The sequence below is a fragment of the Lutjanus erythropterus genome, chromosome 8, assembly GCF_056507025.1.
Source record: "Lutjanus erythropterus isolate fLutEry1 chromosome 8, fLutEry1.hap2, whole genome shotgun sequence".
NCBI classification, from domain to species: Eukaryota; Metazoa; Chordata; class Actinopteri; order Lutjaniformes; family Lutjanidae; genus Lutjanus; species Lutjanus erythropterus.
The window spans coordinates 41,283,151-41,306,889 of NC_139324.1; the positions used below are offsets into that span (position 1 = coordinate 41,283,151).

A 23,739-nucleotide genomic window follows, 5' to 3' on the forward strand; every position below is an offset into this window, starting at 1 on the left:
AAATATAACATATTACTTATATCAGTTTTGATTAACATAAGTGCATTCATCTATCAATAGAATGTGGATGCGCAAGACTGTGAGATGTGATTGTGTGTGCAAGGATTTCCTTTGTGTGTGTATGTGTGTATTTAAATTTTTCTCCATACTCTTGAAATATTAAGAGCCTGCCTGGGGTGAAGTAATCACAAAGAATGGCCTTCAATATCAACCGGTGACAAAATCCAACTAATAACACACAGCCAGGTGTTGTTGTAATTTTCTGAAAACCCAGAGCAGTTCTTACTCCACGTAACAAACCAGAATGACAGCTGGAAGGCTTTTTCCTGAAAAAAAAAAAAATGTATTATGTTAAAATATTCTTAAGACTGAGTAATATTGGCTATGTGTAACTGCAGTGGGTTTTAAGGGAATAAAAACTTGGTTATTTCTCATTACATCAGGGAATGAGATTTGTCTCTGCATACTTAATTTTTTAAGGTCAGACATATACAGAGCCACTTTTATAATTTTACAACTCACCAGGGGCACCACTGCTGTTGTAAAATGCACATGATATTGTAAAAATGTAGAAGTTCAGAAAGCCCAAAGAAATAAGGGAAAAGAGCTGCAAACTCTTTTGAATTTGCTCAACTTTAGGGCCAGAAGCTGAAAGTTTAAATTAGGCATATTGTTCAGGAGCCGTTAGACTCAATTTACAGTTGTGTTTATTTGTCTAATGTAAAGCAGTTCTAGGTTTGATTTCCCCCGTGCACCACACTGTGTAATAACTCTAGCTTGTTATGGACTGCTCACCACCGCATCCAAACAGGTTAAGAAGGAAGAATGCAGAGGTCTTGTCATGAGGGTAGAGATATTAGTCAGCAAGTGAACATTCAGTTCTTAAAGTTGACGTGTTGAAAGCAGGAAAAATGGACCAGCTTAAGGATCTGAGCCACTTTGACAAGGGCTAAATTGTGATGTCTAGACGTCTGGATCAGAGCATCTCTAAAAGAGCAGGTCATGTGGCTGTTAGTACCCACCAAAAGTGGTCCAAGGAAGGAGAATTGGGAAACCAGTGACAGGATTATGGGTGCTCAAGGTTCAGTGTCGCACATGAGGCTCATCATTCTTGTTGGATCGTGCAGAAGAGCGGTCAGAATGACCACACTGACCTCTGTCCGCAGTGAAAAGCACCGAATGTGAGCATTAGCGCTGAATCATGGAGCAACGGAAGAAGGTGGCCTGGTGTTGGCAAGGTGCTGACTTCGCCTCCAGGGTCTCGATCTAATCAAGTATCAGTGGGACGTGTGATCCATGGCGGCCCCACCTCGCAACTTACAGGATTTAAAGGATCTGCTGCTAACATCTTGGTGTCAGATATCACAGGACACTTTTAGAGGTCTGGTCAAGTCCATGTTTCGATGAACCAGCGCGAGGCACAAGGCTTTAATGTTGTAGTTGATTAGTTTAACTTCATCGTGGTTTGAATTGTTTTACATGTGAGATCCTGTAGCATGGTGTCAAAAATAGGGGATGTCTCTGGGTGTCCAGAACCCCATGATTGATGCAAGATTCCCGTCACTAAAATGTCCTTTAAAAATGTACTATGTCTGGTATTCATTATTTAAAATGTTCATTTCCTGTCTTTGATTTTTGTGCCACTACCATGGCTAAGAGGGCAACATCGAAAATTATAAATATGCTGTTTCTGTGCCTGAATTCCTGTCCATTCGATCTGCTCTGTGCAGATTGACTCGACATCTGTCAAAAATAGACTCAAACAGGCGCATATTTGAGGCTGAGCAGAGCAGAGAGACGCTTTTTGGGATGCACTGCAGTGCCTCTGATGGAATCATAAGCATTGTGTTGCCACGATCAACTCCGGCAACATGGTGCAGACGAAACACGACACAGCCGTGCCCAGAGGGATCAATTCGTAAAAAACTTCAGCATATGTATTTCTCACATAGGTTAATCTACACGTATGTCAGGGAATATATGTTTATACAGTGTACCACTAGAATGGTTACTCATTGTTTTCTGCTGTTTGCAGTCACAGATAAGCTTCCTCAGGTGGCCCTCCTCCAAACACAAGGCACAGATTTTAGGCATTAGGTGTATCACAGGCAGCAGATTCTACACACACACACACAAACACACACACACACAAACACACACACACACACACACACACAGAAATCGTAGCCTCTTCAGAGCTGTGTTTTAATTGAGTCAGCCCAAAGTGCTGGCTGTGCAGAACGATATGACTGATACGGATTAGAACCAGCCTTCCCTTATTCATCGATTTCTACATGGGTGGGAGGCAGGGTGCGGTGGGGGGGGGGGCACGATGGAGGGATGATAGAAAGGGAGCAGAATCTTTCTCCATCGATTCAAGGAAGGAGAAAAGGACATTGGGAGCGAGGAAAAGACAGATGGACTGAGAGTAAAAGAAACGTATGGCAGGAGGAAGGTAGGGGATTGATACAGAGGGACCCCCACCACCCCACCCCCACCACCTTCACCAGTTGTACAGAAGACAAGAGGGAAGACAGCAGGGGGTTCAGGAAGGAGGAGAGCACTGAAAGGGAGCAGAAGGGACTGATAGAAATTACCCTGTTCCTCTTTGTCATCATTGATTTTAGGATGGGGTGGGTTCGTGTAGGACAATAGAGGATGGGATGAGGGTGATGGATGAAGTAAATGGGAAAGAGCACGGAGATGAAGTTGTAATATCAGGGATAGGTGATAGATGGGTGCATGGAAAGTAGAAGGGTTAGGAGGGTCACTTTAATAATTTTTTCTAATTACTTATCTAAAAATGTAGTCAGTAACATAAACCAGGTTTTACAGTATTAAAGTAACTTGATTACTTTTAGATTACCTTAGATTTGTTTGTTTGGTCTGGTGCCATTCCTTCCTTTGTTATGCTTGAACACACATTTACATTAATCAAGCACATTTAAATACAGGCTTACTTTGTTCAGTATTCTAGGGGTTACATCTGTTGTTACCCACACACACCTCACACCCTCCCAGACACACAGCTTCATAGTTTTCAATAGTCACTGTAGTATTAATGACTGATGTCTGTGTAGCTAATGTTAGCAGTTGTTCTGTAAGGCTGACATTAGATGTTGGTCTGTGTGGCTAACATTCAAGGCTGGTCTTTGTAGCTAACATTAGCTGTTTTTCGGTGTAACTAACAGTTGTCCTGTGTAGCTAATGTGAGCAGTCGGTCTGTGCAGCTAATGTCATCAGCTGGTCTGTGTAGTTTACATTAGCTGTTGGTCTGTGTAGCTAACATTTGTACTTGGTCTGTGTAGCTAGCATGAGCAGTTAGTCAGGGTAGCTTACATTAGCTTTCGGTCCGTGTAGCTAACGTTAGCAGTTGGTCTTTGCAGTTAAAATTAGTTGTTGGTCTTTGCAGCTTATGTGAGCAGTTAGTCTTTGTCACTAACATTAGCTGTTTGTCTGTGTAGCTAACGTAACATTTGGTTGTTGCTGTAAACATTTCTTTAAATTAGATGTTGAGTGTTTGATGACTGTTTTCACAGCTAAAGTTACTGTAATCTGATTATGTCTTTTTTGCAGTGGAATATAGTTACATGTAATTTGTTACTCCCAAAGCTTGGGCAGGACAACAGATTAAAGGATGGAGGAGAAAATAAAGATCTTAAGTAAGACTGAAGGTTAGTGGGAGGGTTTAAGAGTACTCACAGGAACCCTTTATTTCACTTAAGGAGAGCTGCTTAATGAAGGGAAAAGACGAGGTGTGGACATGGAGAGGATGAGGGAGAGCGGATGAGAGGGGAGCTGGCTTTAAGAGGAGGAGGGAGATGATGAAGAAGAAGTGTTGAAGAAGAGCACAAAAAGAGTTGAAGAAGGAAAGAGACACTTCACATTTGAGCTAAGTAGGCTCGTCTCCCGAATACTCGATGTCGATCAGAATCCCTCAGAAATCCTTAAAACAGCTCGAGGAGGGATAGGATGTTTGAACCATCGTGTGTGTGTGTGTGTGTGTGTGTGTGTGTGTGGCCAAGAGAGAAAAACAACTGTAAGATAGTAGGAGAAAGTGTGTGTGTGTGTGTGTGTGTGTGTGTGTGTGTGTGTGTGTGTCAGTGTAGAAAGTGATGGTGTGGTCTGTTTTATGGGTAAATTGAAGGGTCTGTTGAAAGGAGAGAGATGAGCCCCTCTTACAGTGTGTGTGCCTGCATGAGTGTGTGTTTGTGAGCGTCACTTCTGTGTGTGTGTGTGTGTGTGTGTGTGTGTGTGTGTGTGTGTGTGTGTGTGTGTGTGTGTGTGTGTGTGTGTGTGTGCACTCCCTCTCCCCTCAGTATCAGTCTCTTCTGCTTGATTTCCGCGCTCTCCTCTCTGCCTCTCCTCTGCTCGCTATGCCGTGAAATGGTTTTTCACTAGACCATTACCCCAACCAGTGCGCTACACTCCTGCCACGGCCCTCTGCGAGCGAGAGGGAGTGTGTTTAAGTGTGTGTGTCTGTGTGTGTGCCTGGGGAGAGAGAGAGAGACTGTGTATGTGTATGTGTACAGTATCTGCACTTGAAAGAAAAAGATTGCATGTTTTGGGGGAGATGGATTTTGTGCTCGTGCCTTGTACAGGTATATGTGTGTGACTCTGTGTGTGCATGACGGGAAAGAAAGAAGGCGTGTGCAGTCTGTCCCACGCACGCTCAGCTGTCATACTGTTTGCCCTGCACTGTGCTGCTGTCACAGTTGTGAATGCTGAGTGTCTGCTAACATCTTTGTCTCTGTCTCTAACACACACACTTGCACGCAGCTACAGACAGGCCAATACAGGCAGCTATAGTCAACAAGTCCCTCTGCTCACTAACCAACCGATTCTTTTAGCTCTGCCTGAGTTGTTTTTGGATTTTGTCAAATTTGCAGCTAGAGGCATCTTTCTGTGGAGACTTACGGCAGAGAAACACTGCCTGCAGAAGCGCCGCTCCTGGACACAGAGCTGCATGGCCGGCTGCAGCAATAGTTTCGGCATCTTTTCTATTTTTTCCATTCTCTTCAAGCAAGTCTGGCAAAAAAAACACAATGATAGTATACTATAAACAATATAAATTATATATTGTGTGTGATAGAAATTATCTGAGTCTGATAAATGATGAAATATGCATTCCATCACATTTCATTTCCTATAAATTCTTCACAATAAAAGTGTCCCTGGTATTTTGTTATTTAAAAACGTTTATTATGAAACAGCAAAAGCAGGAAACTTTTTGTTTTCATTGGCAGCAACTTAATATGAAAAGGGACGGAGGAGAGAGACTTAACTTCAAACCACGGAGATTCAGTTCAAAGCATCAAAAGTAGATGATCTCTCTACTGTCCTGCACAGACATGAGTTGAGGTTTCGGCTTTCTGGTGCGTCCATCTCTTGGATGAGAGGTGAAATGCCTTCCAGAACCCAAACCCAAAGTCCAACTGCCTATGATAACCCTTCTACGAATGCCATGACACAGATATATGTGTGTGTATGTGTGTGTGTGTGTGTGTGTGTGTGTGTGTGTGTGTGTGTGTGTGTGTGTGTGTGTGTGTGAGTGTGCAGCCTCGGTTTCTTGTGAATGAAAAACTCTCCAGTTCATGTTCAAACTGATTTTGCTGCAGAACTGTACCATAGCTGTATCAATTACTCAGATCTGTATACACACACAGTGTTACTGAATCAACAGTAAGTGTCCTTCATGAACAAACTCATATCAAGTGATACTTAACATTCTTCCAACACCCTCTCTACATACCACTGTGTGAGATATTTGTTTACTTTCTATACACTCCCTCACTTCATACACGAACATGCACATTCACTACACACTCATCTGTTTGTGTTTGCTCAGTCTGTGGCATCACACAGTAATCTCCTCCTCCTAATCCATGTGTATGGAGACACACAAAGACATGCACACTTGAGCAGAAGAGCACCAAACAACATACTCACTCACTCTGTCTGTCTGTCTGTACGAGGGCACCTTACAGGTTCATGATCCACTGCCTTTTAAAGGACAAGACTGGCAATATTTTATATTTCTCCTTATTGCCCACAAATCCCACGAAAAGTCCAAAACCAACAGTAAACTGATCCTAGCCAAAGCCTGATGTATCTTTGTCCTCTGTGCCATAGAACCCAACTGTTCTCCAAAAATACAATGAACCAAAGACCAATACCATGAACTCTAGTTTATTTTAAGTTAATCCCACATATCACCGCCATGAATCCCCACCAGTGGGGAGGAGAACGCAGGGGGAGGCTTTTTGCTTCAACAGTAGACTGTATTTAAAATGCGATGTCAACCTATTTAATGTATCATCTATGGCTCCAACTGACTATTTGGACTGCGGTACTCATTTTTGGATGTGCAGTTGTTAAATATAGCTCCTTTAAAATTTTATGTCTTCATAGGAACAGTTCTATCCAAAGTCTCTCTTTTCCTTCTTCCATCTGACACCTGCCTCCCTCTTTCATTCATTTTCTCCTCCCTCCTCCATTCATGACTCTCTGCTGTCTCCTCACCTCCTTACTCATCTCTCCCATCTCTCAGTCAGTCTCCGCCGGATGTTGCAGTCACTCTCCCGCTCATCTCTCACGCCCGCCTCCAAAGCTATCTCTCTCTCTCCCTCCTTTAACGTCTTGTTTAAATCGTGTCGCTCATGTCCCTCTCACCCCTCTGCTCCGCCGTCCTCGTCTTCACCCCATTCACTCCCTTGTTTTATAATTCACCTCTCATCCCTTCTCTCCGCCTGCCACTTCTCAATGGCTTCATAATATCCCTCTCCTCCTCTCTATATCTCCCTCACCCGCTCTCTCTAACTCATTTACTTCTCATTCACTCCATCCCTCTTTCCTCCCTTCTTTTCCATCTAATGCCTTTTCATTCTTTCGCTCCACCTCTCTATTCCCACCTAATATCCCGCTCTCGCTCTCTCTACCTGAGATATTGAAGCTATAAAGACAGGTGTTCAAAAGAAAGCAGGACCAGCAAATCTGTTTTATGTGCCTCCTGGCATCATTCCCTGGAATGCAGAGAGAGAAGAAAGAACTGTGGTCTGTAATATCTAATTCTCAGCTCCTTTCGCACTGACAGTATTACCCCGAGTCGAGGAGAGAAGAAGAATCTAGTTTTCCTATAAAGCCTTCAACCTTTTGTCTTCACCACCTGGGACACACACGTACACTTCAACCTGCTTCCATTAGTTTTAGGATTTAATGCCACTCTTTGACTCTTTCCTTCACTATGTAGGAACAAGGTAAACACCTTACATTTACAGGACCTTGTAATTTGAAGCACGTATGGTCAGGGCTCAATAATAAGGATTGCACACTTGCCCGGTGTGAGTAAATGTCAGGCCAGTAAATCTAGCAACTCCTCATCTAGCAACTCTTTGCCACTTGCCTGATTAGGCGATTTTTAATGCAGAAATGTCAGAAAAGGCTGTTTTCAGCCTCTCAAACATGGAGACCTCTTGCTTTTCTCTTACTACCTTGAGTCGAGGAGAGGAGAAGAACCTATTTTTTTCTATAAAACCTTCAACCTTTTGTCTTCACCACTTGGGACACCCGCAAACGCTTCAACCTCCCTCCATTCTGTCTCACATTTAATGGAGCTCTTTTACTCTTCCTTCCACCGTGAGGGAACAAGATCCACCCTGCGTTTATAGGACATCGTGGATCCAAGATGTGCAGATGATAGGACATACCACAGGCATGATTCATGCCGATGTACTTTCTATACCGTGTACCACATGAGTCAAACTCAAGGCCCTTGTGCCAAATCCAGCCCGACACCTATTTTTATGTGGCCCTACATATCCCATAATGCATCCAGATTTTCTTACTTGCGCACTGAAGGCATCCAGGTGTTAGATGTCGGCATGCACCAGGTAGTGTCTCAGTATCATATAGCTGTTTCTAACAGTGGCCCTCTAGAATAGAAGCCTAGCAGAATGTTCAGGAAAAGAGGCTGACGCAGAGAAAGGAAGGCACTTTACTGAGCAATGGGAAAGCCAGTACGTTTGTCTTAAATAGAGACAAGGCGGTTTGTCTTCTTTGTAACGAGGCAGCGACGGCGCCAAAGAAATAAAATTAATAGCGACACTTTGACACAAGACAGTTTTACTAACCTTAGAAGTTCACCCAAAAATGAAAATTCAGTCATCATCTATTTTTTATTTTTTTATTTTAGAAATTGCCCAAATGTCTAAATGTTTTTTAGAGGTGCATTTTTTAACGAGTATTCGCTGAAAACATGAGAACAAATGTGTCCTGATTGTACAGTAGTTCTACACTTGAGTGTCTGCTTGGCATCACTTCACATCATCTTTCAGAGCTAGTTATTAATCATGGGTTATTACTAAAACCAATAATAATCAAATGAAGAGGCAGTTATTTAATATGATAGCCAGTAGATACCTTCTCATATTCACAACTGGCCCTTTGAGGGGAACCATAATGTTAATGTGGCCCGGCATGAAATTGAGTTTGCCACCCCTGCTGCCCCGGCAGATGACATACAGTTGTGTCCTGTTGTCATAAGCATAACAGTGTACTTGAATAAATAGTTATGAGTTATGCAATTTCATCTGGCAGAAGTGTGCATCATCAACAAAAACACCATTTTGCAGTGGCAACAGCGTGAGAGGCGACATTTGATGGGCTATTTTCAGAGAGTCAGCATCACACAGACCCTGAAGGGACTTTATAATGCAGCGTATGGAAGCCACGAGGCTCAATCACCTGAATCATATCTCACCCTCTCACCCCACATTATGTTAAAATGAGTTTCATTTACGTTATTTAGTGTGTCTGCATGAGTGTGTTTGTACTTGTGTGTGTGTTAATGGAGCCTGTTGACGTTTAGGGGGTTTAGTCGGCTTCTTTAAGGAGCGCCGCGGCAGCTGGAATCTCCCTGCTGAATAGCCCGGGATAATCTCTGAGAGAGGGACTCTGTGTGTGTGTGTGTGTGTGTGTGTGTGTGTGTGTGTGTGTGTGTGTGTGTGTGTGTGTGTGTGTCTGTGTGTGTGTGTGTGTGTGTGTGTGTGTGTGTGTGTGTGTGTATGGGGAAAAAAGAGAGGAATGGGAATAAGTGGAGGAAGAGGAAAAAACGAGATGTGAGGGTGAGAGAAGCAGTGAGATGAGGAGCAGGAGAGGAAGCAGGAGAGATTGAACTGTCAGCAGCTTGACTTAATCTTTTTTTTTTCACAAGATGGAGATGAGACTTGACTCTGTGTGTGTGTGTGTGTGTGTGTGTGTGTGTGTGTGTGTGTGTGTGTGTGTGTGTGTGTGTGTGTGTGTGTGAGCAAGATGACTCCATCCTGTTTTGAAGTAACCTAATCTAGGATGGAGACCCTGTCCACCCCACCCCTCCAAAAAACCTCGGAAGACCGAAACTCTAAATCCCTAATAACCTAATAACTAGCCTTTGTCAGTCCTAAATTAGCCCTGTGTCACAAACACACACAGAAACACACTCACAGACACACGTACGAGGAGAGCGAGGGGCTTATGGGTGCACACTGCATGTGCTTAAACTCACAGTTTTGCAGTTTATTAGTACTTGAGGCAGGGAAGTATATAATTTAGGCAGTGTAGGGTAAGTTGTGATGTTCACAACAGTTTACACACATTCAACCAATCACAGTGAATCCTGCATTACCTTGCAACTTTGTCCAATCATCATAGCTTCCTGCAAGTTCCTCCAATCAAGGTTTGTCATTGTTATCAACATGTCTCGGTGCTCTGTGCACCTCTGTATTTTGTCATTTTGTGTTTGCTGTTTTGACAGCATCATAGATGATCCAGTTGCTTCATGAAGGTGCGACGTTGCGATGGCAACAATTAATGCAAATTCAACCAACCCCCCCGGAATTCTGCACGACTTTGCAGATTTGTCTGATCACCGCAACTTTTCCACAATTTTGACAGTTCATCACAGCTTCCTGTGAGCTCCACCAATCATAGCAGTCCCCTATGCAAACATCAAGCGTCAGACATGCATGTCTCAGTTAAACTGACTCAGTGTTTTGGGTTTTATTGTTTTTTTGAATTTTTGTTGCTTTATTTTGTCACAAACACAAAAAGAACACAAGGTTTGACAATTACCAACAATCTGTGCACTTTAATGTTTTATAATTTTGGGCTGTTTTGACTGAGCCTGAACTCCAAAATGATTTTGCTTCCTTGTGGAATACCCCCCAAGGTGCACCTCTTCATTAACAATTACATAAGAACATAGGAACATGCATCACTTTTTTTTTTGAAAAGTTGCCATGAAAATCTGGCATTTTTGGCTGCAACAATCCAAAAAAGCCTGTGAAATCCTGGACGGACAGAGATACATGTATGTAAAGCCTTGTGTCACAAACTCTCATGTAGCTGATGCCAAATAATGTGAACGCTGCGCTTGTATCCATAACAGCCCCTCAACTCAAAGTGAGTTGATATAAGTTTTCCACTCTGAACACACCAATCTTAAAGCCAAAAAGCCGTTACTAAGTAGACAGATTAACCCTGAAATGTTCTCCTCTCTCTGAGATTTTCTGTCTAAAAAGGGACTCATCTCTTTCTCCTTCTGTCTTTATTTATCTTTCTCCCTGCCTCTGCATCTCTGTCTGCATGTTTCTCTCCTTGCTGTCAATTAACTCAAGAGATATTTCAGCATGTGGAGAGTCAGTGAAGATTGACATCTGCAACCACAAACTGCAATTTTCTCTTTTTTCATGTGTATAATTTGTATATCTGCATGTTTATGCCACCATGTAGGGTGGTGTATAATAAAAACAAAAAAACTCCCTAAAAATCACTGCAACATGCATTACATTTTTATAGAAAAGCTGCTGTGAAATCAGGCATTTTATACTGTGACAATTCCCCCCAAAAAATGCATGTAAAATCCTGGAGTGACTGACTAAGCAATCGTCTCTCTTTTCCAGATGCCGGGCAGGGGGACAGATCATCGGTTGGCACCACGGTATGAAGAGGTGGAGCGTCAGTACGCCTCCTTACCAAGGTACCCCTTCTTGTGCTTCTCCTTGTACGAGCAGGTCCAACAAGTAAATGTCACTGTTCTTTGCTCTTTTTTCTTCTCTTCCCCCCTTTTCACTTTGAAGCCTCTAATTAAATCTGTGTCGTCTGTGTGTCTTTGCGAGCGTCTCTGGAGGCCTCAGTCTCAGCCAGGGAACTCACCTTACACCCTCCCTGGGGAACACACACTCAGACTGGGGCTGAAAACTGATCCTCAACTTCACAATCTGCTCCCCCACCTAAATGTACTTTGGCTCATGCACAATCAGTAGTTGTCAAAGTTGTCATGAGCGAATTCTCTGGTGTTTTATTTTCTTTTTTGTTTTTTTAAACCTTACAACCTCAGCTGTCATAGTTTGGTGTTTGTGTGTTGTATTGAACTACAGAGGCAGCAGATTTCAGTGTAATGTTTCCATTTTGGCAACAGTCTTTTTTTAGGTTGTGGAAGAACTAGCAACACAATTTCAAGAATTTCACTCTATCAGAAATATTGCATACATTATTAGAGGATAAGGAACTCGTCATGGGTTTGTTCTCTGCTTTTCAGATCAGTAACATGAGCTGATGTCACTATACACTGTTCGTTCTCAGTGCATGTCTTTGCACCCTTCACAAAACCACGATTACATGATTTTAAAGGTCAAGTGTGTAAGTTTTAGGGGGGTTTACTCAAAGAATATGGCATAAATTAAATATAATATTCATAGATATGTTTTCATTAGTGTATAATCACCTGAAGATAAGAAACATTGTGTTTTTGTTACCTTAGAATGAGCCATTTATATTTACATCTATATCTTTGCCTTTTTGTGAGTTTTGTGTCTGAGGTTCTCTTACACACTTAGAACAGGAGAGAGAGATAGTGAGTGATACTCAGCTTGCGGCCTGCAGGCCAAATCTGGCCCGTGACAGGGTGCTGGGTGACCCACTGTTTTTGTGGGGGCAGATATGAAAGTTTTGTATTTGATTAATTAAACTATAAGTAGTGAAGAAGGCTAATCTTTGCGTGAGGGCCTTTCAGGCTGTGCAAAGTGCACAGGAGAACGACTATTACCTGAGGAGGAGCTGAGCTTAAATATGCTGTTCAGTGTGTCCCTGGTAGGAGCAGTTTTCAATGAGTCATTCCAACATTTGCACGATTGCATGATGGAAGAGGTTCTACTTCTGTTTAAATGTTGTATAAACTCTTTCAACTAATATTAAAATGCAGTTGCAGTTAATGCAGGGAAGTATCTGATTTATGGTCAATCCTTGCACCAAATTAATTTAGTTAATTATTTAATTTAATGTAATTTAATTTGAAATTAAAGGACAAAGAAGTTATTATTAATGTTTGTTTGCAAGTTGAGTATCCCTGCACCAAAAAACTTTTGAAATTCATATTTCTCAATAAATAAACCTCCTTGTGTGAATACTTAAAGAAAAGATTCATTGATCGTCTCCTGATGGGTCAGGTCAGTACAGAGATTTAAAGGGACAGTTCACCCCAAAATCAAGATATCAGCTGCAGAGATGTCTGCTTTCTCTCCAGTATAATGGCGCTCAGCATGAGGTGCTTAAAGCACCAAAACATATATTTTAAAAAGCTCAACAGCGATGTCACTTTCCAGAAACCATGATCAAGTTACTCAAGATAATCCACAGACCCTGCTGTGAGCAGCTTCATGTAGGAACTACTTTCCGTCTGCAGCAGAATCTACCAGTTCTACTTTCTTTCTAATAGAAATAAAGGAACAAAGTAAGAATCTGACCCTTTAAGCGACTGCTTAGTGAAAGCTGGCTAAATTTTCAAAACAACTTAATTCTAAGCGGGATGCATTTTGCTTTGAACATGATATTTCTTATGTTGTAATAATTATTGCTTGTGAATTTCTTTTATTTTTCCAGCTTGTTTAGTCAGTCTAACCATTTCCCAGTTGTTTCCTACTTATTCAGACAGGAGCTCTGACACCTCTAGTCAGACTTGACGGTCGACCGTCTCTGTGCAGCGTGCGTTCGCACATTGCCCAGTGCATTTTGTGGTTTTCCTCCCTGGACAGCATGAAATATCACTAACATTAGCCAACACAAAAACAATAACAGCTTCCTGAGCGTATTAATGAAGTCTCTGAAGGATGTTTTTTTCCCCCATTTGTTTCTCATGATCTGTTTTCTGATGCAACCAGATAAATATTCATGTCCAGGATGACCGGAGCTGTTCAAAAGGTTGTTTGAAATTTGTGCATGAAACCACAGCTGTTCACCAACCATTTAAACATCTTAATGTGAAACACGGTCGAAGACGTACTATATTTCCAACCGTCATCAGTCACTGCTGGTCTTTCAGCATCTCATTTTTCATTTGCAACCTTTCCACTTTCACAGCCTCGGCTTTAATTCCCTCTTCTCTCTTCACTCTTTCACTATCTTTACATCTCCATATTTTACTTTCTCCCACACCCCCCTCTCTTGATTCCTCCTCCTCTCCTCCACGGTTCCTTATTTTTTTTATTTTTCTCTCCATTATTTTCCAAAGATGAATAGCACTGCGGTAATGTGATTAAATAAAGCCCCTTAACACGGCTGATATCACCGTACAGTAAACCCTTACTGTACCTAAAAATAAGATGCATTCAAGTGAAAATAGAAGTGTAAACTTTAACAGAAAAAATGTTGTTACTAGCTTCTTCTCACCTCGTTTTATTTTGCTTCTAAGAACCGACACCTCAGCAGACTAACAAGCCGACAACAAATGTTTGTTTGTGTGTGAGAGAGAGTGTGAGGAAGTCAGCAAGTGGAAAGACAGAAGTTAAGAACGTTAGAAAGTTTATAGCCAGGTTCCCACCCCTGTTAAAATGGTGAGGGATGGCTATTTCACACCTCTTTCGTGTGTGTGTGTGTGTGTGTGTGTGTGTGTGTGTGTGTGTGTGTTGGTGAGAGAGAGAGGGGAGAGTGTCTGTGTGTGGGTGATGACTTTGGCAGATGGGAGCGAGAACAGTGATGATAGTTTTGAGGTCTGGCTGTGGTATCTGAAAAGCCTTGGGAAATTGGACACACACACACTCACACACACACACGCACACACACGCACACACACTCACATACAGTACACCCTGTCTCTGTTTCCACTTTCAGACATGCACCGTAATCCGAAAAATGCTGTGCCAATTTTACATGTAGGCCTCGTGTTTGAAAAGGACCCCAGTGATTTTTCCATAAAAGTCGCTCTGACAGTCTGCCTACTTACAACCTGGTTACACTTCTGAAACATTTTCTACATGGCTGAAGTGTGATTTAAAAGTCAAGTTGCCAAAACTTTTTTTTAATAAATTAGTGGAATAGCCTTTAATTAGTGCTCTCTGTACAAAAAGGTGACAGGTTAGACAGACGTTGACATAACAAAAGTAGTTTATCATTTGTTTTTAGGATGGATTTTTACACCTAGGCTTTACAACCATACAAAGTACAAGTATACAGTCAGATTCAGTCTTTGCATTTCACCCATCCTAGTATTCGGAGCAGTGGGCAGCTGCTGTATCTGGGGCCTAAACCAGAACCTTAGTCAGGGGTATTGACCAATTGTGGCTCTTTCCCTTACACAGAGCTGGCCTGACTCGGCTCGGTTTGACTTCGGCCCGTCAGCCCAGCACGGCAGGGGTTTGCATTTCCATGACAACAGGGCTACCAGCTTGAAGATGTGTCTCCTATCTGAAGACGAGCTCGATGAGGCTCGAGTCGAGCTGCTATAAAGCAGCAGATAAACTGTTCATATGTGTCTCTGGGACAAACACACTGCTTAAATTCCTCACAATAAAAGTCCTGTGTTGTTTCATTATTTAAATGCTTTTATTATGAAGCAGCGCAAACAGGAAATGTTTTCATTCGGAGGTTTCATCAGCAGTAACACGACTCCAACACAGCTGAAAGCGAATACAAAACAGTAGAATAATTTCTGAAAGTACGAACCACGACTCAAGAGAGAAACTACATTTCAAAACATGAAGATTCTGTTAGAAGCCATAAAGACTTAAAGAAATATCTTCCTTTCTACTTTCCTGCACACACAAGCTGAGTAACATAACATTTGCTTGTTCACGGGGGAGAGAAGGGTCGTCACAGGTTGGCCGCGGCTGGTGAGACGTCACTGCAGCCCACATGGAGGCAGGTCGGGCTCGTTTTATCACCACTCCAGAGTGGGTCCATCTTGGGTGTGGCTCAGCACGCTGAAAATGATAATAGAAATGCAATTCAGTGCGGTACAGTTTGACTCGGTGCGACCAAAAGCTTCTGTATGTGTTTACATGCATATACAGTATGTATAGCACCCTGGTACCTCACTTGGTATATTTCTGTAGGTCTGACCAATAATTGTAGCTTAATGTGAGTTCCACCAGTCATAGCAGTCCCTTAATGTGCAATATGCAGCTTTTTTTCACCTGCTCCCACAAACACCTAAAACATTGCAACACGCATCACAATTTTTTAGAAACGTTACCATGAAATCTTTGCAACAATCCCTCCAAAACCTTCCAAGCCTGTGAAATCCTGGACGGACAGAGATACGTGTATTTAATGCCTCGAGTTGCATCTTCTCACATGGCTGATGCCAAATAATGTGAACGCTGCGCTTGTATCCATAACAGCCTCTCATATTTGAAGTGAGTTGATATAAGTTTTCCACTCTGAACACACCAATCTTAAAGCCAAAAAGCCGTTACTAAGTAGACAGATTAACCCTGAAATGTTCCTCTCTCTCAGAGATTTTCTGTCTGAAAGGGACTCGTCTCTTTCTCCTTCTGTCTTTATTTATCTTTCTCCCTGCCTCTGCATCTCTGTCTGCATGTTTCTCTCCTTGCTGTCAATTAACTCAAGAGATATTTCAGCATGTGGAGAGTCAGAGAAAGAGCTCAGGTTTGGAAACCGCATCCAGACTGTTGACCTTATCAAAACATATTATTTTGCCACTGGCCCAGAAATAGCTAGGAGGCTGTGTGTATCTAGTGTCTGCATGCCTGTATACCTGTATGTATGTGTGGGAGGGTCTGTGTGTGTGTGTGTGTGTGTGTGTGTGTGTGTGTGTGTGTGTGTGTGTGTGTGTGTGTGTGTGTGTGTGTGTGTGTGCATGCATGTATTTGTGAGTGTGTGTGTTTATATTATTCCAAGTGAGTCCAAAAATAGCTGTGGGGTTGCTTAGTCAGGTACTGTACGTTTGACTCAAAGTCAGTTGACTGGAGCACTTGGTACGTGTGTGTGTGTGTGTGTGTGTGTGTGTGTGTGTGTGTGTGTGTGTGTGTGTGTGTGTGTGTGTGTGTGTGTGTGTGTGAGCGCTACCACTGCGAGACAAGATTGTGATGGCTCTAAAATTAAAACATGACGCAGCACTGGATGATGTTTCCTGCACAAACACTAGCAAGTAAACTGTCAGTAAATGTCACTGCATGAAATAAAGACCAGTCTCTTGCTGCTATCTTGTAAATTTTGCTACTCCATAAAACTAATCAGGGTGTCAAAATTAAGAATGATTAAAAAAAAAGAAATAATAGACTAAAGAAATTAAATTAAAATTTAGTTTTCCTCTTTTAAATTGATTTATTCATTTTTTTATCACTTTATTTGTTATTTAATGTATTTTTTTTTTTTTAATGAATTCATTTTTTAAAATTTCTGTTATTTTCTCTTTAAATACCCCTCCTAATAATTTCTGCAAATGTATTTATTTATGTTTTTACTTTTTATGTTTCTTCTATTTCCATTTGCTCCTCAAATTTGTTTGTGTATTTTCATTTGCTTTTTACATTTCTTTATTTTCAATTTGGTAGTTTCGGTCTTCCATACATTTTATAATACACGCATGCTGAAACAAAATCCTTTTGCATGTAAAATAATCTCACAGAGTAAAATGATCTAAATACAAATTCCCTCCTGCTTCTTCTGAACTTGCTGATGCACCAGCTCACTGTAACTTTGACTGGGAAAATGTAAACACAAAAAAATATTTTCATCTAGATTCACAGAGAATCTGACCCGGGGGCAGACGTCTTCTCACGGATGGTCTTGTTAACGTTTGTAGATCATATGGAGGCACACAGTATTAAATTGCAACTGTTTCATAACCTGTTAAAAGACTCCTTGTAGTTGCTTTAATGCATTTTTCTTCAGGGCATTTTAGTCCATCAGCAGCTTGTGGCCCTTTGGAACATCCAGTACTTCACCTGCTCATATATTCAGTACTATACATCCTGCGCTTCAGATTCAGAAAATGGCAATCTTAACTCTCTTACTCTTTTAAAGTATTTTAAGAGCTGAGAGACGGTCGGTTTTCATGGAAAAGGGAACATTGACAACATAGAAAAAGGAAAGTTGGGGGGGACACACACGCAACAGCGCATGTCCTTTCACTTCAAATCCCCCAAGGTCTGCTCTCACTGCCATTTTCTTGAAATTACCTCTCCATCCTCTTCACCCCCCGTCCTCCACATCTCACCTTCTCTCTGTATTTCACCATTTTCCTGTACGTCTCCCCCCTCCATCTCACTTCCTCTCAGTGGTGTTATTATACGGAAACAAAGGACCCCTGTTGAGTGTGTCCCTGTACCCCTACCCATTCGAGAACCAGGTTGAATTTTAAAAATCTGAGGACGTTTGTTGGAGATTAAGGCTTATTTTCATTTTATAAGGCTAGATAGCGACTGAGTGAAATAAAGAGAGAGAGGTTTATGTCAGACATTTTCCAGTACCATTTTTCCTTCCCAGCTACGATACCTTAACTTTGCTTTTATGCTGATACTGAGTACCGATCCGATACCAGTGCATTAAAATATATATATGCTAATATTATTTTTCAACAGCTGCATACTATTAACACTTTATGGAAGTGATATGATTGCTGTCATTGCTGCATGGCCTGGCTCAAGTTTAAAAAAATCTGGCGTACGAGCTGCTGAGAAGTAGCAAGGTCCCATTTCAAGGCTAATAAATTATGTGATATTGGATCAGTGCATCAGCTCACATACTCTCCGATACCCAATCCAACATTTGAGGCTATATTAGAGGCATTTTTGATACTGATATTGGTATCGGAGCGACCCACATGAGAGAAACATTCCTGGTTGGAATCAAACCTGAATGGTTCATGTCTTATGCCGCGTCCCACTTCAAGTTTTAAAAGTCTTTTAACTGATGAAAACAACTTTTATTTTGAAGTTGTCACAGGAAATACAGGGTCTTAGTTGGTACGCTTAGCTTAGCTGCATCAGTATGGTAATTTTCTGCGTTTTTTAAGGATCGGATCAGTTTGAAAGGTGAAGAAAATTGTTTCTTTGTGTTTCAAAATAACGGATTTGACCTTTTGTGCTTTATAATCATGTTGTGTATATGTATACAAAAGAAAGCAGTCGGAGAACACTGGATTTTGAAATGTTTGTTCTGACTCCATCTGTATCTCTGCTAATGGCCACGAGCACTTGAAACTGCTGTGTTGATATTAGAGCTAAAGATGGGTTGGTGATTGTGTGTGGGTGTGGATGGAGGCCCAGTTTGGAAAATTTTGCCCCCCTTCCCACGGTTCCTAATGGCTGGCCCGAGTCCTGGCGCATGCAAATGTAAACAAAAAAAAACATGGCTGACCGTGACAAACCGATGAGCTTCTCTGGCAAGTGTACACACAACTGAAGTCTCAGCAGTCCATATCTAAACGAAACAGAGGAGGAAAAATGATGCATGAGGTAGCAGACGCCATTATTATTTTGCAGCACTTTACTATATGATGGTTTGGATTCTTTTAACGGAGCTTCTGTTTGCATGCGGGTTCAAACACGGTGACACACAACAAGTGTTTGGGTATTCACTGGTCTGACAGAGGTCAGAAATGTTGGAGGTGTTTGGTGAGAAGTTGTCTGGAACGCTGGCACTTTGACCAGCTACCAACGTTTGAGCATTTATGAATGTTTGAGTCTGTTAGAAACAACTTCTGTGATCTGTGTGCATGTGTGCCTTTTATGTTTGTAGGTGTGTGTGTGCACCTGTGTGTGCGTTTCAGTCAGCTGATGGCCGTCAGACTGTGTGAAATATCAACATTGACAGGTTGCGCCCCTACCATGTGTGCACCATTACTGCCTTATTTACATATTCTCTTTTATTCAATTTCAATTTTCAATTTAATTATCTTTACTGGCATGACGTTTTAATTCAAACATGTTGCCAGAGCAAAACGTCACATTATGAACAATACATACAATATAATATACAGTAAATATAGAACATGTAAAGTGAAATAAAACAAGAAGAAGAAGAATAAAGCTTACACTGAAATATTTCTTGCTTTGTGACACACAGTTACATATTCTGCTGTCAGTGATTTCTTTGTATTTGGGGCAAGTTTTAAGAAAATGAGTTTCTATTTCAACACAGATTCTTTTCATTCTTTCCAGTCATTCTCTTTTATGTTTAAATTCAGTTCATGGTCACTGTTAGAGTTTGTCTTTTTATAGGCTGTTTGATTTGGGTTAAACATTTTGGCTAATTGAAATGATCTTTCTAGTAAATTATAGCATTGTAAATTCATTTATTGATTTGAATTATGTTTTCCACTGATTGAAATATTTCCCTCATTATCTTTGTCTATTTGTTTTATTTGTGAGTTGAAAATAATTTTCAGAGCATCACTTTGACATATAGGTGCACACACACACTTTCTTTATATTATTCTTTATATAAAAATGTAGACAAGAGAAAGAAAGACGGTGTATAACCCTAAAGAATGGGAGGACAACAGTCACCATAGTGACAAATAATGACTTTAGGTTTACATGGGGTTGTTATAATCCACTCACAGAAATGAGCCCTCCTCCTGTGTGTGTTCCTGCTGTCTGGTGGCCCCCTTTTCTTCCATGAGCCCATATTTCTTTTGATTACTGTTTTTGCAGCCGTCAGTTCTGTGCATGCGAGTTTCAAAGCCCACTGGACTGGACTAAGTCATCGGTGATTAACAACAGGATTCTGCTCCCAGAGGATCTCTGCTGATAACAGCGATCAGTTGTTTGAAACACAGCCTTGACCCAATTGGATTAGCCAAACACCCTTTCCCATTTGTCCTTGTTATTACTCTTATTGGTTTAAAAGAGCCAATCAGAATTGCTGCGCAGGTTTCTGGGAAGGCTGTCACTTCCTCGTTGTAATGCTAATTGGATGATTAGTAATTAGAAAGCAGATGTTGTTCTCTGTGTCTTCCACTCTGTCTCTGTGTGTCTCTTTTAGTTGCGTTTCTTCATTTGTTTCCCTCCACTTTCTGCCGTTCCTCTTTTCATCTCTCTTTCAGCCCCCCCCCCCCCCCCCCCCCTCCTTCTCTCTGAACTTGGGGTGAAAAGGACATTGTTGAATATTGTTTCACTCTGCTGAGGAGGGAAATGAAATGTCTCTCACTTCTCTTTCTGTCTGTCTCAAGAGGACCTCCCAGCCAGGCCCGAGGGTTTCCCAGACCACTTTACTAACTGCGGTACAATCCACCCCATTGTCCAGTTGTTTTCCTGCGTCTCTGGACTCGAGTATCTGCTTGTTTATTAGTCATGTAGGGGGATCCCAAGAAAGACCCTGCCCCCCCCCGCCCCAACTCCCTCTCTTTTTCTCTCTTGACCCTACCTTGTTCTTGGCTTCTAGTGTTTCTGATGTGTTCACCCGTTGCCGCTTTAAAGAGTTCTGGTCACAGCTTTGATCTCGATCGTGGACTCTGAAATAGTTGGGTTACAACCCATAATGTGTTGCAGAACCGGTGGGCCCCCCCCACTTGACAAGAGTATGATATGCTTTCATATGTCTGGACCCCGGGGTGAGGGAGGAAATCTTTCTTTCAGGTCCCTGCCGGTGAATGTTTAACAGGTCGGCGGGTGTGCTGGAGTGTAACTGGTGTTAAGTGATACTGTGCTCATGGGGAGTGAAACAGGTTTGCTACAAGCTGTGAAATCTGCACATTTGTACATTTTGCATAGTGGCAGAGTAACACACAGGTGAAGTTTAATCTTCTGGACTAAACATCATCCATGCCTCAATTTCAAATCTTGTAGTGCTATTAATCCATCTCATTTCTTTTGGAGTGAGTTGCAAATGTCTCCAGTATAATGGGACTAAATGGCCAAAAAAAATACATTTGAAAAACTCAACGTCTGTGTTTCTTTCTAGAAATCATGACCCGGTTACGTTGTTGTGAACAGTTTCATGTAGGAACTACTTTTTTTCTACCAGAAAGCAGTTAAGCTAATGTGAAGCCAACTTCAAAATGAATGTTGCTTTCATTACCGCAATCCATGTGGTCATTTTCACTTTTACTTAATTAATTTTAGTGGGAGTAATTTTACTTTTTGCTGAAGTAGTTTTTTCAGTATTGGGAATTAGGATCGAGTACTGTTCACATTTGAACCGATATACTACCAGTACCTTGGATTAGGCAGATACTTTAGTCTCTCCGTCCACACTTCTAAAATTCAAAATTGTTCCTTATTTTGAATATTTTGTTATTTATTTAGAGCATTTTGCACACCACATGAAGTAACATCCCTCTCTCCTCCGTCTCAAACATCCCTACCACCTGCAGCCTGTCAGTCTGTTGCCAGGGCAACGCTGTTGTTTATGTCGCCAAGGAAGCACATGTGATATCCTTCCTGTTATGTTGTTGTCATCGTTACGGCTGCTGTGCTTGCATACTGTAATATTTCCATGTAGACAGAATGCACTTCACAAATATTGGTTTCATACTAAGGTTTCGAACATGCTAATAAATCTCACACACAGTTTGTAAAGAGTTTCAGATGCAGACAGCGGCTAAAGCTAGTAAAAATGCTTAGCCAACCAAGACAGTTTTCACAATAAAAATCCCTGTTACCTCCAGCAACAACTGATCTAGGGAGCCAATCAGTCACCTGAAGGTGTGGATGAAGTTGTCAATGCCTCACTAAAAGTTTTGTTGACCTGGAGTGTCGGGTTACACTGTTTAGGCGCTGGCTGCAGGCGTGCTAACATTAGCTGCAGCTGCTGCAGGGGACCTTCATGAAAAACAGTGCACTCTTTATTTTTTAATTACACTGTGTTTTGTGTTCGGTTAGATGTGTTACCCTAGAGCTTTGCATTTCAAACATGCTGTCTGTGTTGAATTTTGAAAAGTTAACCACACTTGCAACTGCTTTTGGCTCACTATTGGCCTGACTCACTCACTCAGTCACTCCACTCTGTGACTGAACAAGCTGTTGCTGCTCACTCTAACATCACTCTCTCTCTTTCTCATGGTATCTATACTCTCACATCCTGATGCACTCACAGGTACCACTATTTGGCACCGATCAGTACTGACTGAGTTCGGTACCCAACCCTGCTGGGAAAGTCTCAGTATTATTTGTGTCTGTCTGAAGAACAAAAAGATGGACTGTGCCTCATACATTTCAACATTTGCAGCTGTGAAATGTTAACATCTGGCAGCAGCCTAATGAACATCTGCCGTCCCTGTGCTGTTACATGCTTCTTGTTTTTTTTCCAAAGTTATATTGGATAGTTAAATGACAATGAAATGTTTTTTTTCTGCATGCATGCAAAGTTCTTTTTCTAAATTACGTGAACTGTGAAAGGCAACAAGATGAGCTCGTGCAAAAAAAAAGATTCTTTGATACCAGATGGAACGTATCGTAAATTGTTAAGATGATTTATGAATCTGCCGAAACAGGAAGCAACTCATATTACCACAACAGGCAGGGGTTTAGCGTTAAAATAAAGCAGCGAGTTGTCGAGTTAGTGAATGGATGTACACATTTACCTTCAGATCCAGTGGCCTACCTTCACCGCTGAGGGTCACTTGGTTCACTTTTTAACTTTTTTACCACACAAATACTAAGGACATGTTTGTGTCTGTGTGTGTGTCCCTTCTTAGACAGTCCTTTCATATGAATCTCAGACCATTCTTGAGTCAGTGTGTGTGTGTGTGTGTGTGTGTGTGTGTGTGTGTGTGTGTGTGTGTGTGTGTGTGTGCGCGTGTGTGCGTGTGCGTGTGCGTGTGCGTGTGCGTGCACCGGGGCTTTTACAATCTCCCATCTCCCTGTTGAAAGTACTATTTCAGAACTCCTCTTCATGTGCCAAATTAGTGGCTATTGAGGGATCGTAATTTTGTCAGCAATTTGTATCCTGTGGTCATGCTCAGAGCAAAATGTCCCCAGCTTGAAACTATTACATCTTGCTGTGGGGGAACCTTATTGGCTCAAGATGTGAAATAATGGAGGTTATTTGAATGGGCTGTGGTACTATCAGTAATGGATGTCATGATGTTTCAGGAAGTCAACCACTACACTGCCTGTAAGTGGGTATGTATGATACTGAAATAACCAAATGTCATCTTCAGTTTGAGTCATTTCAGCGACCGTATATGAAAATGTCCCATTCAGGTACTTTGGAGATGCAGCCAGTTCACAGCCGATGTGATCAATCTGTCTTTATGGCTGCTGCACATTCAAGTATCTAAAAGTTGATCTGGGTAGCGACTTGTTCTGCACCATTTAACATGAGATATGGATTAATTTCAGGTTGCCAATTTTAGAGAAGAAAAACACAACTTTTTTTTCTTTAACTCATCGTTAGGAATGGAGGTGTCACAATTTCAAAACGAAAATGGATCCAAAATAAAAACAAAACAACGCACACAAAGATGACACAGCATAGCTTGTTGATAACCTGCACTTTTCTATTAACTTTTCTTTTCTT

The 23,739-nt window shown here is 41.5% G+C and overlaps 1 protein-coding gene across 1 annotated transcript in view; it reads left to right on the forward strand.

Annotated features, from left to right (window-relative positions):
• Positions 1–23,739, forward strand: part of LOC146323346 (partitioning defective 3 homolog B-like) — a 311,888-nt gene that overhangs the window by 270,225 nt on the left and 17,924 nt on the right. The window contains exon 23 of the mRNA XM_084725533.1: positions 10,938–11,014. Within this exon, the coding sequence (XP_084581659.1) occupies positions 10,938–11,014 (77 nt within the window). The remainder of the gene's footprint in view (positions 1–10,937; positions 11,015–23,739) is intronic.